The 16,144-nt window shown below is 35.6% G+C and overlaps 2 protein-coding genes across 2 annotated transcripts; one reads left to right on the top strand and one right to left on the bottom strand.

Moving 5' to 3' along the window:
* The first annotated feature begins 2,099 nt into the window (after positions 1-2,099).
* LOC110785346 (protein SUPPRESSOR OF K(+) TRANSPORT GROWTH DEFECT 1) lies at positions 2,100-10,116 on the top strand. Its single transcript, XM_021989784.2, has 8 exons — positions 2,100-2,957; positions 4,941-5,046; positions 5,983-6,181; positions 8,095-8,163; positions 8,248-8,322; positions 8,448-8,546; positions 8,694-8,849; positions 9,612-10,116. Exons 1-8 carry the CDS (start codon positions 2,480-2,482, stop codon positions 9,735-9,737), a joined length of 1,308 nt encoding a protein of 435 aa, XP_021845476.1. The 5' UTR covers positions 2,100-2,479; the 3' UTR covers positions 9,738-10,116.
* Positions 10,117-12,321: 2,205 nt separating this feature from the next.
* Positions 12,322-15,563, bottom strand: LOC110785347 (pentatricopeptide repeat-containing protein At2g27610). The gene has a single exon (XM_021989785.2). The coding sequence runs from the start codon at positions 15,352-15,354 to the stop codon at positions 12,709-12,711; it is 2,646 nt and encodes an 881-aa protein (XP_021845477.1). The 5' UTR covers positions 15,355-15,563; the 3' UTR covers positions 12,322-12,708.
* Between the last annotated feature and the right edge of the window lie 581 nt (positions 15,564-16,144).

Raw genomic sequence — 16,144 nt, 5'->3', positions numbered from 1 at the left:
TACTTCGTATAACAAATTAAAGTCCACAACAGATTAATATAACAAATTAAAGTCCAGTAATTAATAAACTTGACAATCACATTAGCTATGTAACGTAGGATTCGCTAAGATTAAGGAATACTAGAACCATACATGTAGTTAAGTACATAAATGGCAACAACTAGTAGTTCCTATGCTATAATAATACTTCATCCGTCTTTTAATACTCGCAACGTTTGGACTTTTGCCACTATTCATATAATCTAATTTGACTATTCTTAGTGCTTTTTATATAAGATAAAACATAGTCATGTGGGATCTTGTTAGATTCGTCTCAATATGTATTTTCAAAATATCAACTTTTTATAATTTTTGCATAAAGAGAATTTAAGATATAAATGATCAAAGTTGTGCATTGGCATGCGTGAAACTAACAAACGTTGCGAGTATTAAAAGACGGAGGAAGTATAATACTAGTCGTATATGCACGCGATGCGTGCGAGAGTATAAAAATTAAAAATTGTGTTGTTAGATTTAATTACCACAAATCATAGGTAAGAAAGCTTCCCATAGCCCATCTAAAAAAAATTAAGCGTCGTCTATATTAAAAAAAACATATAAATAGTGCAACAATGTGATACTCATCCATTTACATAATGAAATAAATAAAAATTTACAGTACTAAAGTAAATAAATTAATGTAATAGTTTTGTACTTGCTTATTTTGCTTACAATGTACTTGGGTAATGGTACTAAAGTACTAAAGTAAATAAATTAATGTAATATTTATTTTGCTTACAATGTACGCTTAATTTTTTTGTACTTTGTTAACACGCCCGGGGCTTTGCATAAACAACATGAGACCTGAAGTTGGACAATATGCAACATCGTATATGTCTAGTATATCAGTAATCGTTGTCCACTTTGAATCTTCAGCAATTTGGACAACTCATCATTCTCTTGTACTACCAGTGTTCTTCTTACATAATGATTGCGAAACCATTCAATGTCGTCCCATGGTGATTCAACTTCTATGGTGTGATTTCGTAACCATTCTTCATCTTCTTCAGTAAGTTCTTCACCATCAGATTCTTCATATTCAGGTGGGTAAAGAAGGGTATGGTGGGATGAGAGGGTCAATAAAGGCTGAGTCAGAGGATAAAACAATTGAATTTCCCGATCAAGGTCAACAGTTAAAATCCATTCGCTACCGGTACCATAGCACCTCTTCTTCAAGGTTTCGGGGAGGCTCAAATTGTAGGATATGTTGTTGCTCAAATCGAACAAACTTCTCCTATCAGATTCCTCTTCACCCTCCTTAAGCTTGACAATACTACTATTGTTAGTGTGGTCGTTGGAAAGCACTAACCATGGAATCTGATTTCGTTGCTGAACCACACACGATTTCACCATAGCAGCAGCACGGTGCCATGAACAACAAACACAAGAATACATTACAAAATCCTTCAAATTTCTAACAAGGCACTTCTCTGCAATATTCTCTAACATACCAGCTGGAAGATCTGACCAAATGATTTGTATTGGCAACCATTTTTAGTACCAACATATGATTTGATACCCATTAAACTTAAATTAATGGGTACCAATCGAGTCAGCTTGTGTCCATAGCCACTTGAAACTTAGAGTTTCTCTGCTCAAATGTTGAATCATTAAAACTAATGTTTCCTAAAAGTAATTGAAAAAGTTACTAAATAATATTTCATAATAAACGTTAATGATTCCAAGTTATATATTTAATTATTCGGAATAAAGATCATATCAGAGTAGTTGACTAAGATGTTAAGGACTTGTATCTCTTCGGAGTATCTTATAGCTCTGGTTGCTCTCATGTTTGAGTTTTTACTATACAAATTTTTTGCGTTAGTATAGATAGATAACCACAACGATTATTAGAGGGTTTCTAAACCTCAAGTGGCTTGTGTCCATATGGACACAAGTGAGTACCAATATAGAATATATTTGTACCAATACAAATTATGTGAATACCAATAACACAATACTCACTTGTGACAAAGACTTCCTCACCATTATTACTCCCTAATTGTTTTCAATACATCTAAAGTAACTTAATTATGTTTTGTTCCCAATTCCTACAAGGATTAACAAAAACAAAGGTTACATAATCCAAAAAGTAAAAGACCAAAACCAATCAAATCTTGGTGCAAAAGAAAGAACCTTCCTAAGTTGTCATTCAACTCGACTCTCAGGCTATCTATCCACCACAAGGGTGCGCGTTGCATTGCGCACTTTCCCCTCAATTTGCCAATTCTTCGTCTTCCTCACGCGTCACCCCTTTTGAATCTTCCTTCATCATCAACCCCCAATTTCTCTCTCCTAGGTTTTGCGGAATTCAATTACGAACGAACAATCGATCAACCACAAATCAAATCGAGTCGAATCTAATTTAATAATCGTCTTTATGCATCCCTAACCCTAATTCACTCGATCAAATCAAATCAAAATTCGATAAAATTCAGCTATGTACAGCAATTTCAAAGAACAAGCGATCGAGTACGTAAAACAAGCAGTACAAGAAGACAATGCTGGAAACTACGCGAAAGCTTTCCCTCTTTACATGAATGCGTTGGAGTATTTTAAGACTCACTTGAAGTACGAGAAAAACCCTAAAATTCGCGAAGCAATTACTCAGAAATTTACCGAGTATCTCCGTCGAGCTGAGGAGATTCGAACCGTGCTCGACGAAGGAGGAGGTTCTGGGCCCGCTCCTAATGGCGGTGATGCGGCTGTTGCGGCTCGGCCGAAGGCAAAGACGAAGGATGGGGATAATAAGGACGGGGAGGATGCTGAACAGGCTAAGTTGCGGTCTGGGCTTAACTCGGCGATCATCAGAGAAAAGCCTAATGTAAAGTGGAATGATGTTGCTGGGTTGGAAAGTGCTAAGCAGGCTTTGCAAGAAGCTGTTATTTTGCCTGTTAAATTCCCTCAGTTTTTCACTGGTTAGTTTGGTAATTTTTGTTTTATTTTCCCAATTTGTTTTTGCATTTTGTGCTTTTTTTAATACTGATTTTGTTAGTTTTGGGATGATAATTTTGGGGCTGATATTTGGGGAGGTTTGATTGTTTGGGATTTGATTGGTTACAATTTGAAGGCTTTCATAAATTTGCATGCTCTAGAAGATAAAATTTGACAATTTGTAGAAACTTTTTGGGCGCTTCATGGTTTAATCAAAATTTGGGACCTATTTGCAGTTGTCTCTGGGAAGTTGGGATATGCTTTGGGGTATGGTTTCCTCGATGTAGTAAGTTGTGTATAAGTGAGATTTTGATATATTCACAATTCAGTAGTATTTGCGTAATTGTGTTGATGGGCTTCACTAGTGATCACTGATCACATTGTGGGGATTATTCTGCTTGATTGGGGAATGAAGGGAAATATTAGATTGCATATAGTCTTCATTGGTTTTAGTATCATGTTAATAGATACCAATGCTTGTGTGATAGCCTGATTGCTCTATATGTAGTTCCTTTTGTTTTTCAGTTTGGGATATAACGTGCTTTTATGTGATAACTCCTTTCGAACTTAGGGTGCGTTCTATTTACCTGATTTTCACCTTTTTTATGAAATTATCTTATTGAACTTATCTGAACTCACATGTATCGGAACTTATCTGAACTTATTAGAACTTATTTTAGTTATAAATTGTACTTGGCCAATCCTAATTTTTCTCAAATAAGTGGAAATTAGGTGAATGGAACAAGATCTTAATGAACTTTTCTAAACTTAACCAAACTTATTATTAGTTTGGAATGGTAATCCTCTTATGAAATTACATCAAATTAATCTTTTGAAGGTGAAGAAATGTGCCAGTGTTTGTAGTTTCTGATACTATTGCGTTCCTTGCAACATTAGATTGCATGGTTATTTAATTTAGTGGTTTGATGGATGCTGAGTGTTGTCCTATTGAGCTGTTTAGGTTCTTGAACTATGAGGGGGTCGGGCACTTTATTTATATTTAATATGGGGGGTGGGGGTAGGGGGAGGAAGACATGAAACTGGCTCTTTTATTGTGTAGTTGTGTGTATGAATGGATAGGCTTCTTTGGGTATACACCTCTTGTGTTTACTGTTTTGATTAGTACGGTTTACTGAAACACACTTCAGTTGCTGATCTTAGAGAAGATTGGGGCAAGGATGGTGTTCATGAGAAGTAGTTTGTTGGTTAAGGCATTTGATTCCCAATTGAGTTCATTGTGCTTGTGCATTGGACAGATATTTTCGTTCTCTCAAGTTTAGGCCATTTAGACCTGCTTTTCAAGTAGGTTCTTGAATTTTGACTCTACTCCAGGTCAAAATTAGTGTTTGGTGAAGTAGTGTTCTTAAGTTAGGTTTTAGTTGTTAGGGTAGTTTTTTTGAGCCGCTGGAATTAAGTGGCTCAGAGGTAAAGGAAGCTTTTGGAAGTGGAATATAGTGCATTTAATCTTTTTAATAATCAACAACTATTTTATCAAACACTGATTGCTTAAAATCAATGATACTTGGCCTCTAGCTTATAGGGATTGATTTTTCTGAATAGACCCGTAGTCATACTTGATTTTTAGTTTTGTTTATTTTAAGTTGTTACCTCTTCATTGATATTGGAATCTCATCACCATTCCCATGCGTGTACCAAGTTTGCTTCCGTCTATTTTGGTGATAGACGGATAGCTCGTGAGTTGTCAAAGGCTGCTGACCGATTCTAGATAAATTATCTGTAATGTGTGATAAAAACTTCTTCTTAGCATTAGGTGTGCGTTTTTAGATTATGAAACCTTAGCTTATCTAATGGTAATTCTTATATGAGGTTTAACCGTCGTGTTCTTTCTATGTTATTGTTTGGTGCTTCCCAGCCGATGTAATGAGATCGTCAATCACTCTGTGTTTTGTTGTTGACATATTGTAGTTGTGAACCAATTATTGATAGCATGGTATTACTCTATATAGGTAAGAGGCGGCCATGGAGAGCTTTTCTTCTGTATGGGCCACCTGGAACAGGAAAATCATACTTAGCCAAGGCTGTTGCAACGGAAGCAGACTCAACATTCTACAGGTATCTGTCGTATATTGTGCATGCATATGTATTTCTTCACAAGTGTTTTTGGTTGTTTTATGTCCTTGGATAAAATTTTCCTTGATTAGTTTGAGGTGGAGCCTGGCATGATTGCTTCAATGCTGTACAAATATTTTTTCCTTCATTAGTGGGGGTTTATTTTTCTGCTAAGCGTCTTATCACTCATACCATTTTATCATATATTCTTAGCATTATGCACCATGAAGTACTTAGAAAATAATGTCAAGGAATACTAAAGTTTAGCAATAGCTTGTCAAATATTTGCCCATCGGATATGTTGCTTGTTAGTGGTTTGACGTGTTTCCATATTATTTCTGCATCTGTTCGAAACAGGAAAACAGCCTCTGTAATAATAGTCTTTAGCAAGTTCCCTCAAATAAAATCTAGTAGGGGTAAGGTATCTCCTTCGGCATTGCTATGTGGGATTAATACTGTGTTGTTGTCGTCGTATTCTGTGCTTTTTATGTAACCCTCTCAAGATCGAGCCCCACCTTGTGAGAACGCAATATTATCTTTTAACAAGTAATTGTAATCACATTGCAATTATCCTGGCATGTAAATAGTCCACCCAGATACATTTTAAGAGCTGATGCAGTACCTTGGATAACGTAGCTTTTAGCTTACCAGAAAACAGACTAAAAGACATGGAGGATCTCAGTTTTATTTGCTCATTTATTGCCTATGGTGTTTTATATCTCATTTCCTTGTTGTGATTGTTAATGTTATCCTCTCTTTCTGCCACTATTTTTTAACTGATGTCTGTTTGATAGCTTTTAGGCTATAGAAGTATTACCCCATCTATATTTTGTTATGTGAGTGTGTCAACTGGAGTCTAGAGCTTTGCAGGCACTACTCTTAGTTTTTGTGAATTAAGTTCTAACTCCCTTCTGTTTTTTCTTTTTTTCTTTTGTCCAGTGTATCATCTTCAGATCTTGTATCTAAGTGGATGGGGGAAAGTGAAAAGTTAGTTTCTAACCTTTTCCAAATGGCCCGTGAAAGCGCTCCTTCGATTATCTTTGTTGATGAAATAGACTCGTTATGTGGTCAACGAGGAGAAGGAAATGAAAGCGAAGCTTCTAGACGTATCAAGACAGAACTACTAGTGCAAATGCAGGTGAACTTGCTTTACATTCAGTTGATTAGACTTTTAGACAAGTCTTTCATTTGGTGAGTATTGTTGATTTGTTATGTGAGTGGTACATCTGTTTTTCTGTTCTGGCATGTGCTCCTTTTCCCATTTCTAAACATTTCATCCTTGTTACAGGAAAATCAGTAATTCAGAATTCCATATCTGAGAGTGTGACTCTTTAAGGCTCCCTTTGTTTTGATGAAAGAGATTTTTCCGAAAAATGATTTTCCTATTTTCCTTATGGTTTTGTTAAGGGGTGGAAACCATTTCCCTTCTAAAAAGAAGGAAAGTCATGTTTTTCTCTCATACCCTTGCATTTCTTTGTTCTCATCCCATCCATCTTCTACTTTCCACTTCCGTTCCCTTTTCTCTATAACTTTTCTTGTAAGGAAATAAACAAAGGAAAACTATTTTACAACTGTGTTTTCCCTTGGAAGATCAATGCTTTTCCATTGAAACAAACTTAGTCCAAGTCATTAGTCAGCGCGCTTGTTAATTTTCAGCTGCAAGTTTCCGTTCTGAGCTGTTTTATGGTGTTCTATGCTGATTAAATTCTCCTACCTTTCTCAGAACATTTCCCTAGGTTATCTGTACCTGTTTGCCGTACGCTGTTGTCTCTCATAGAAAACTGCTTCCAAATGCGATCTAGAACCACTAAGTGGTGAAGTATTCTAGTAATAGAAGATCATATCAGAGAGAAGAACTGTAAGCGATCGAAAATAAGAAGAAACCTTAATGTGGAAAACATATTTAGTTTAAAGCTTTAGGCTCTGTTTGTTTTGACGGAAATCTCCTTTTCAGAAAATGATTTTCCCATTTTCCTTTGTTTGTTTAGTTAAGGGTGGAAAACAATTTCCCCAAAGGTGGAAAACAACTTTCTCTAGGGGAAAACCAACTTTCCTTTTGAAAAGAAGGAATGCCACATTTTCCACTCTAACCTTGCATTTCCTTTGCTCTCTTCTCATTTCCACTTCTTTGTTCAATTTCTTTATAATTTTTCTTGTAAGGAAACAAACAAAGGAAAACTATCTTCCCTTGATGTTTTCCCTTTGAAAATGTTTTCCGTTGAAACTTGAAACAAACGGAGTCTTAGATCTGTGTTTATTGAAGATGATCTCTAGCCTTCTAGGAAAGCAAGGTTTATAACATTAGGGATTTTACTTGGTAGGTTGCTATCCTTGCTGGAGGAACTCACATGGAAGCTGAATATCCTTTCTGTTTACTTTTATTCTCTTCTCTAATTCTGATTTTTTTCGTACTGACTAGAAGAAAGCATCTTAGTGGTATCGGCTTTGAGTTAAGGCCCTAAACTAGATCCTACATACTCAATAATGCAGACATACAGATAGGAATGTAGTCCACATATCGGAAATCACTGTAAACTTGAGAATCCTTTCCTTACAAAAAGTTAAGAGAGTAATGCATTTTGACTCAAGAACTACTATCTTCTTTTTAACTTATTTTTGGGTGTGTGCGCGCGTGTTTGTGTGTGTGTGTGTGTGGGGGGGGGGGGGGGGGGGTGGAGGGGGGGGAGTGGGGGAGATGGGACTATGATCAGTACTAGACAAACTATGTCCCAAAAAAATCGGCGAAATACTCGTGTAATTTTCCATTGTGGTGAATTCACCTTGAATTACATATTCTTTTCTATAAGTCTACTAACCAAGCCCACTTTGAGTCTCTGATGCTAATATATTTTATTAATAATGCTTTCTTCCTCTGTCAGTTCTTTTAAGTTTTTACCTTTTTCTTTAAACATGTATGAACTGAACATCTTAGTCAGGGCCTTAATTTTTACTAAAACACGTTCTTAAATATTTTTGCTTGCTGCATGCTATATTACTGTTTTGTTTAACTTTGGAATTTTTACCAAAAGTTTATGATGTTGTATTCCCTAGGGCGTTGGACACAACGATGAAAAAGTTCTTGTTCTTGCTGCAACAAACACACCATATGCTCTAGATCAGGTACTCCCACTTCCATAAGCCACCCTGTCGATCTTGTACTCGGGGACTGTTGCACCGATTTTTCTAAATGGGTGATTTTTGCAGGCTATCCGGCGACGTTTTGACAAGCGTATTTATATTCCTCTACCAGATCAAAAGGCTCGGCAGCATATGTTTAAGGTTCTTAAATGCTTTCATTCTTCTTTCTGCCTTTTGGATTCGCCGCCCTTCCTGTGTTTGGACTTCGGAGACATGTTATGCATTGCATGCTTCTGCTCATTATATCTTTTTCTTTTGTGAACCAGGTTCATCTTGGGGATACCCCACACGACTTGAAGGAGAGTGATCTTGAATTTTTAGGTCGTAAAACAGAGGGCTTCTCTGGTTCAGATATAGCCGTCTGTGTAAGTGTTTATCAATATCCTGGTTCCTATTTCTTAACTATTTTGGATTTGGTGTCCGTTTTTAGTTATACACTTTTCTGTCTGTTTTTTTTTTCTCTTTTAAATTCAAAGTTTTTTTTTGTGACTTTTTTTATTGCCTAATCACAGGTCAAGGATGTACTTTTTGAACCTGTTCGTAAAACTCAAGATGCTATGTTCTTCTATAAGACAAAAGATGATGTTTGGATTCCCTGTGGACCAAGGCATCCAGGTGCTATCCAAACTACCATGCAGGATCTTGCAGCAGAAGGACTTGCTGCTAAGGTATGTGCTAGATTTAAATATCGAGAATGCTGTCATCCTCGCTTGCTTATAGGAAAAGCTGATTACAGCTTACTCAGTCTGTTGTATCAGTGACCACGAAATACTTTTTATTGGCTGTAACTGTTGGTACTTTAGCAAAGTGGACTTCTAAATTGGTGTCTAACCCCTTGATATTAACAGTGTCATTGTCATAACTTCGTATTTCCTTATCCCTTTCACTTCTCCACAAAATAATTAACTTGTAACTTGATTTTCCAACTGGTAATTGTAACTTATAACATAAGATTTTCCAACTGGTAATTATAATATTTTCCGACTGGTAATTATAACATTGTATTTGCTTATCCTCGGTTCCCTTCTCGACAAAATAAATAAATAAATACTAGGTTCTTGTCCCCAAATCAATTGGGTGTTTGAACTTCAAAGAAGACATTGACGATTCAGAGCATGAAGCAATAACTTGAGGTGCAACTTCTTAAGAAAGTAACATGCTAGTTTCTCGAGTTGATTTGAATGTTATGTGAAGTTTTTGATTTATAGGCTGTAGTTCTGAGGATTTGCATCCATTTGTCCCTGCCTATTTGTTTTAATTAAAAATGATATTTTTACTTACTGAAATCCTTGCTTGCTTACCAAAAGAAATAAAAAAAATTGCAAGTCGTGACAGGTTTATGCTCTTATAGTTGGTGCTTAGAAGTTGAGGGTCAGTACTGTCCAGCCTTATCTGGTTTGAGTTTTAATGCACCTTATTGCACTTTACAGATAGTTCCGCCCCCGATTACAAGAACAGATTTTGAAAAAGTACTCGCCCGACAGAGGCCAACTGTGAGCAAAAAAGACCTTGAAGTTCACGAGAGATTCACACAGGAGTTTGGAGAGGAAGGTTAATTTTTCCGATGGAGGAAGGTTAATTTTTCTGATGGAGGAAGGTTGCTATGTCACCACGAGGAGGTCGCATAACTACGACTTAATTATTTGATATTGTTTCTGATGGACTGCTCTTTCCCTACTTCGATAAAGAGTTATGATGTAATGTGCCTCCTCCTGTATTTCAAGTACACTCTACTATTTGATGCTGAAGAAATTGTTTTTTCTGTGGTTGAAACAAAGCCCTATAATTGTGAATTAAGTTGTTGCTCATTTATTGTGTATCAAAACTCAGAAAGTAGCCTGCTTGGCACTTGATGTTTTACCGTCTTTTGTAAGTAATACATGAATATCCAATAGTTGATTACAAATTTATCACAGTTCCGTTCCTTTGCTTTTACTTCAAAATATTTCAAATGCAATGCGTTTGCCTTTGATTCATCAGGATTATTAAAGAAGCGGCAACCATGAGAGGATTATTGCATGAGGTAGATATGGCAAATACAAGTACCTATTCAAAATTGCATGAAAAGATTTTTTATTGGGTTACAATGTAAAATTAAGGCAAATATATTACCCCATCAAATAATCAAAGGCAAAGAAACAAATAATATAAAATAAAACTAAAAAATTCTTAAATAAGAACTATTAAATGAAAGGTCAAGAGAGAATTGTAAATTCGAAAAAGAAAAAATACAAAGTGCAGAGTTATTAAACAATTTATTTTGAATGATCATGTTTCAGACAACTTCGTTACATACTACTCCGTATATTAAAACAAAGGTGAATATTAGTTATACTTATCCGCTTTCAATATGTGACACAAATTCTAAATAAAAATTAATAGTATACACAATTATTCATTAGTATCCACAATAAGAACAATACCCACCCCTCCCAATCCCTTTCTCATGGGGTAAAAAATAAAATGCATCCATGTTCCATCACCAACCCATGTATCCACACCCGTTTCAAACCAACCCAACCATCTAAAACTAACCCACCCTTAGACTCAACATTTTTTTAATAAGAGAGTTTTGAATTTTAAAACTCTAGTGACAATTTGATTATCTGATTAGAATAATTGAGTAAATAAACAAAATATAATAATATGAAGGTTAGTAGTGAAATAAATGTTGATATGTTCATAATCAATTAGATAAACGATATGCGAGGCGGGCAGGTCCAATCTAAAATTCAATTTCACCCCATCACCGGCGACAAACACATTTTGTAATCCCAACGCCCACCAAAGTTTCCTCCATCCCCACCTACTTCGGGCGGAAGTGTGGAGGATCTCCCAAAAATCCCACCCCATTGACAATCTAGTATCCCTATATTCTATTAATAATTCACTTTGCCTTTCAGCTAACTTTCGAATAGTTTAGATAATTATTGTCATATGGTTGTGAATGTTGTGATATTGAAGTAGATTTTTATTTAAAAGATTAAGGAATTATGAAATGAAAGGATAAGAAGAAAATTATAAAGATGGGAAAGAAAAGATATTAAGTAATTAAACAATTTCTTATGAATAAGCATGTTTTAACAACCTTGTTAAAGACTACTTCGTATATTAATAAACGTTTATTATACATATTCGCAATGACATACATTCTAAATAAAAACTGATAATCCATACAGTTAGTCATTTGTAAAAATAAAAAAAATAAAAAATTAAATACTCCGTACATGCTAAAAGATGTTAAATCAGGGACAACAGAGTTCCAAAATTGATGAAAAAAGATTGCATCAAGAAGTACTTTTATTTATATTTTAGATAAATCATTGCCATATGAATGTTGTGAATATTGTCATATTGAATCGAATTTAGTAAAAACCTATTATACTAATAATAAGGTCTTATATCATGTCATTAAACAATAACGACATGAAACATGTGCATAATAATTTGAACAAATTGCCTCAAACAAAATAAATATTTCGTACAAATAGAGAGATAAAAAAATAAGGGCGTAAATTGGGTGCATAATAACTTTTACAAATTGCCTCAAACAAAATAAATACTCCGTACTAATAGAGAGATTTTTTGTATAATTAAAAATTCTACTTTTTATAAGACACCCACGTTGCGTACTTATTTGTTTTACAACCTCATTTAATAAGTTACTTACTCATCATATATTCATTCACGTTGTATATCTATATTGTATAATGTTGTAAACCGTGCATCGCATTGTGGTCTTTGTCATCACCACATCGATTTTCTGATAATTATAGGATTAAATATTTTACTTTTTATAATTATAGAATCAAATAAATATATATACTTCATCTGCTTTTAAATGATAGAGTGATCTTTGTCATCACCACATCCATTTTTTTTTTTTAATATATTATATAGATACATATATTTGCAGGCCAAACACTTGAGTAGGGGAAAGGTAAAGGTAAAGGTAAAGGTAAAGGTAATACCGGTTTTGGAAATGTTGTTTTTAATCAGAAAGTTTCACGAGACTTGGTTCTGAAACTTGTTTGCATCTATTCACTTTGGAACCACCATTATGAGTTTCCCTGGAGAAGTACTCCGTATACGCTAGTCAATATGCGGAACTGCGGACTGAAGAGTCCAATGCACAGTGCATGCGGACTGAAGCGTATTTAGTGAAATCATATTCATTTCAGTGACAGTGTTTGTAAAATGTGAGCTGGGAATATTATGGATTTACTATAAGGGAATTCAGGCTTTTATGAGCAAGCAGCTCTAAAAAATGTCATCTCCTAAGCTCATACATACTCTGAACTCTGAAGGCAGCTTTGTCAGCTATGTTGTCAATTTGTCATGCTCTGTAATCAGCTTTTTAACCATCTCTAGGCCGTTCTTGCACGCAGCCTTCCGTAAAACAGTTGTGTTAGCTGACACTCTCCAGGAGTCAGTGAGAAAATGAATTCCAGATCAGTCTAAACTTTGATTCCTGCAGTCTTACAGCCATTGTGCAACTATGCACATTTCTTCCCCTTTACTGATGAATCACCAAAAGTCACCACATGAACACAATCCTCCTCTGAAGTGATGAAAACGGTTTGAATCCCTAACAGTTATATCTCGATCCTCAATCTTGGATATTATTTTAATAACAGCATGACAATCCCCACAGACTCGCAGATTCTTCACAATTTGTATAGGAGTGCCAGGAGGGGTCGCAATTAGCCCAAAAGCTATAGCTAGTCTTTCACTGTGTTGAGATAAGATAGCTTCCTTATGCTCATCTTCCACATCATGAAGCACATATGTGGTATCTGGACAATACCCTGCATCCTTCAATCGAGTAGACAACTCTTCAAGCTTTGAATATATACTGTCCGACAATGAATGAGAACGATCACCAGCTAAGAACGAGTAAGTCCTGTTCTTAACTTCAATCCAGCTGTAACCAGCTTCCTTTTTCACTTTTCTGTGATCCATCAACTTTCTTACTTTAGCTCTCTCTTTCCAGTCTCCAGTAGCTGCATATATGTTTGATAGTAGAACATAGGCTGATGAATCTTTTGGTTCAATGGATATCAGGTTTTCTGCAGCAACTTTTCCCACCTCTGCATTTCTGCGAACATGGCAGGCACCCAAAAGACTTCGCCACACTGTTGCCCCAGCAGGAAATGGCATCTGAGTAATGAAATTCATGGCTTTTTCAAGCATTCCAGCTCGACTATAAAGGTCCACCATACAAGCATAGTGTTCCATACTTGGATAAACATGATGCTCCTTTACCATTTCGTCAAAGTACTTTTGACCTTCTTCCGATAGTCCAGCATGAGTACAGGCAGAAATCACACCGACAAATGTAATCCCATCCATTCCTATGTTTTCCCTTTGCATTTCATCAAATACCTCAAGCGCCTTGTGTGCATAACCATGTTGTGCATATCCAGAAATCATCGAGTTCCATGAAACTAAATCTCTTTTCCCTTGCCTTTTAAATAACTTACTTGCACTATCAATGTTACCCTTCTTTGAGTACATTGTAACAAGAGCACTACTAACACACAAATAATTGTTGTATGCATATTTTATTGAGAAAGCATGAAGCTGTTTTCCCTGTTCTACTGCTGCTTCAGGGGCAGCACATGAATTGATGACACTACTGAAAGTATACTCATTTGGATAATTGCCTTCCTCTGACAACTGACGGAATACATTAATAGCTCCTTCCGTGTCTCCTACTTGAGCATATCCAGCCAACATCGCAGACCATGCCACAATATCCTTCTGGCTAATATTTTCAAACACTTTGGCAGCTTCAACTACATTTCCAGTCTTGATATAAGCATCCAGAAGAGAAGTCCCAACATTTGGGGAGCTCATATAACGTGTTTTAACTACAAGTGCATGTATCTGATATGGAGATACACAAGAATGAGCAGTAAGGATAGCGGAATAAGTGAAATCGTTTGGTCTAATTCCCATCCTGTTCATATCAAGAAAGATATGAGCTGCCTTTTCCTTACCCCCATTCTGCAAGTACCCACTAATCATGGCTGTCCAGGAGATGACATTTTGACTTTGTTGCATTGTCTTAAACATCTTGAAAGAACCATCCATGTCACCACACTTACTGTAAGCTACCATTAGAGCAGTCCTTATATTAAGATCAAAGTCATATCCACTCTTAATCACTCGACACTGAAGCTGTCTCGTGAAAGAGGATTCCTTTATACTAGCACAAGCTTTAATAACGGTAGCAAAGATCAGCCGTGTCAGCTGTATGCCTTCACATCTCATCTGCTGAAACAGCTCAAGAGCTTCCTTATCAAGCCCATTTGTCACAAGGCCTGCAATCATACCATTCCAAGAAACAACATCCTTGCTTTCCATGATAGCAAAAATATCTCTAGCCTCTCTCACCATTCCAGACTTTGCATACATGTTAATTAAGGAATTCGCCACTGGATTAAAATACTCAAAACCACTCTTTATCACTTCTGCATGAACTTGACTTCCTTTAACAATCATATCATAATCCGATAAAGCCCCAAATACAGCTGCATAAGTAAATGGATTAGGCCTGATCCCTTCCTTTCCCATCCGAGTGAATACCTCTAATGCTTGTTCTACCGATCCATGTTGCACATATCCGGAAAGCAAAGAAGTCCAAGTAACCACATTTTTCACCTCCATTTCATCAAACACACGCTTTCCATCTTTCACATTATCAAACTTCATATGCATATCAACTAAAGAAGTACCCACACTAACATCCACCCCCAAACCCGATTTAATGCAATGGCAATGTAATTGTTTTCCAACAATCCGATTATTCGAAACACCAGACACCTTCAGTGCGCAAGATAGGCTCGACCCATTATTCACCAAACCTAACCTATGCATTTCAAAGAATAAATTCAAAGCTTCCACATTCTTATTACTGCGAGAATATTCAAAGAGCAAGTGATTGTAAGTAACAACATTCGACTCGGACATTTCATCGAACAGTTGGTGTGCATTATGTCCCAATTGAGATTGATGGTCACCAATTGGAATTTGGGGATCATAAGCAATGCCATGTAAGTGGTATGTATTCTGGGTTTCAAACAAAATTTGTGGGTGTCTCAAAAAAATTGAAGCTTGCTTAAATTTGACTTCTGCAAGTCTGTTGTAAGGAGTTCTGAAGAGAAGCATTGTAATGAAGACCACAATTAGCTACCTATTGCACATCATTTCAGAGTAGAGTAATAGATGATGGAAACCCAAGTGGGCAAGAACACACATACAATCTCCAATGAGTTAGTTGTATACATTTTTCAAGCTTACCCTGTTTTTCACCAAATATTCACAGACTCGTACTGAGTGCCACTCAAACAATTTTTTTATTTTTTTTGGTCATCTATTTCTCTCCTACTTTTACCTTTTACTCCAGTACTATATATCTCTTCTAATTTTAGTTCTCAAAAAAAAAATATACGTCTTTTTTTTTTTCTTTACCTTTTGTATTTTGTACGTGTTTTAACGACTAATTAATATACATTAAAATTCTTCTATTTTTTTATTTAAACAAGACAAATTATATTTATTTATAATGTTTTTACTTTTATCAAAATTCGGATATTGGGAAAATGAGAAAAATTAAATGTCCCAATGAAAAAGTGTGAAAGATTAAATGTCCCAATGAATTTAATTGGTTAAAATAATCATTGGACATAAATTTGATAGAATATCAAAGCATTTATGTGATAATATAAAAGGAAATATAAAGAACATTTTGGAACACCCAAAAATGGAAACGTAAAGAACAAAAGGAGACCGAATGAGTATATCTCTTCAAATTTAACTATGCAACTCTCAGAAAAATGTAACTCTAAAGTTATTGTTATTTTTTAAACGTTATTCAAATCGCAACTATTATTGAAGAAAGAAAATTTGGTCAATGGTGACTTAGTGAGAAAGTCAATACAAAAGTCAAGATGCTTGT

The sequence above is a fragment of the Spinacia oleracea genome, chromosome 6 (genome assembly GCF_020520425.1).
Source record: "Spinacia oleracea cultivar Varoflay chromosome 6, BTI_SOV_V1, whole genome shotgun sequence".
Lineage (NCBI taxonomy): Eukaryota > Viridiplantae > Streptophyta > Magnoliopsida > Caryophyllales > Amaranthaceae > Spinacia > Spinacia oleracea.
This window is presented reverse-complemented; position numbering and strand designations above follow the sequence as displayed.

Bases quoted from the DNA above. Each gene is read 5' to 3' on its own strand.
- LOC110785346 (XM_021989784.2), top strand. From the start codon at position 2,480: ATGTACAGCAATTTCAAAGAACAAGCGATCGAGTACGTAAAACAAGCA. The intron at 5,047-5,982 runs GTATCTGTCGTA...TCTTTTGTCCAG, and splicing joins GCAGACTCAACATTCTACAG to TGTATCATCTTCAGATCTTG. The intron at 8,164-8,247 runs GTACTCCCACTT...TGATTTTTGCAG, and splicing joins CACCATATGCTCTAGATCAG to GCTATCCGGCGACGTTTTGA.
- LOC110785347 (XM_021989785.2), bottom strand. From the start codon at position 15,354: ATGCTTCTCTTCAGAACTCCTTACAACAGACTTGCAGAAGTCAAATTT.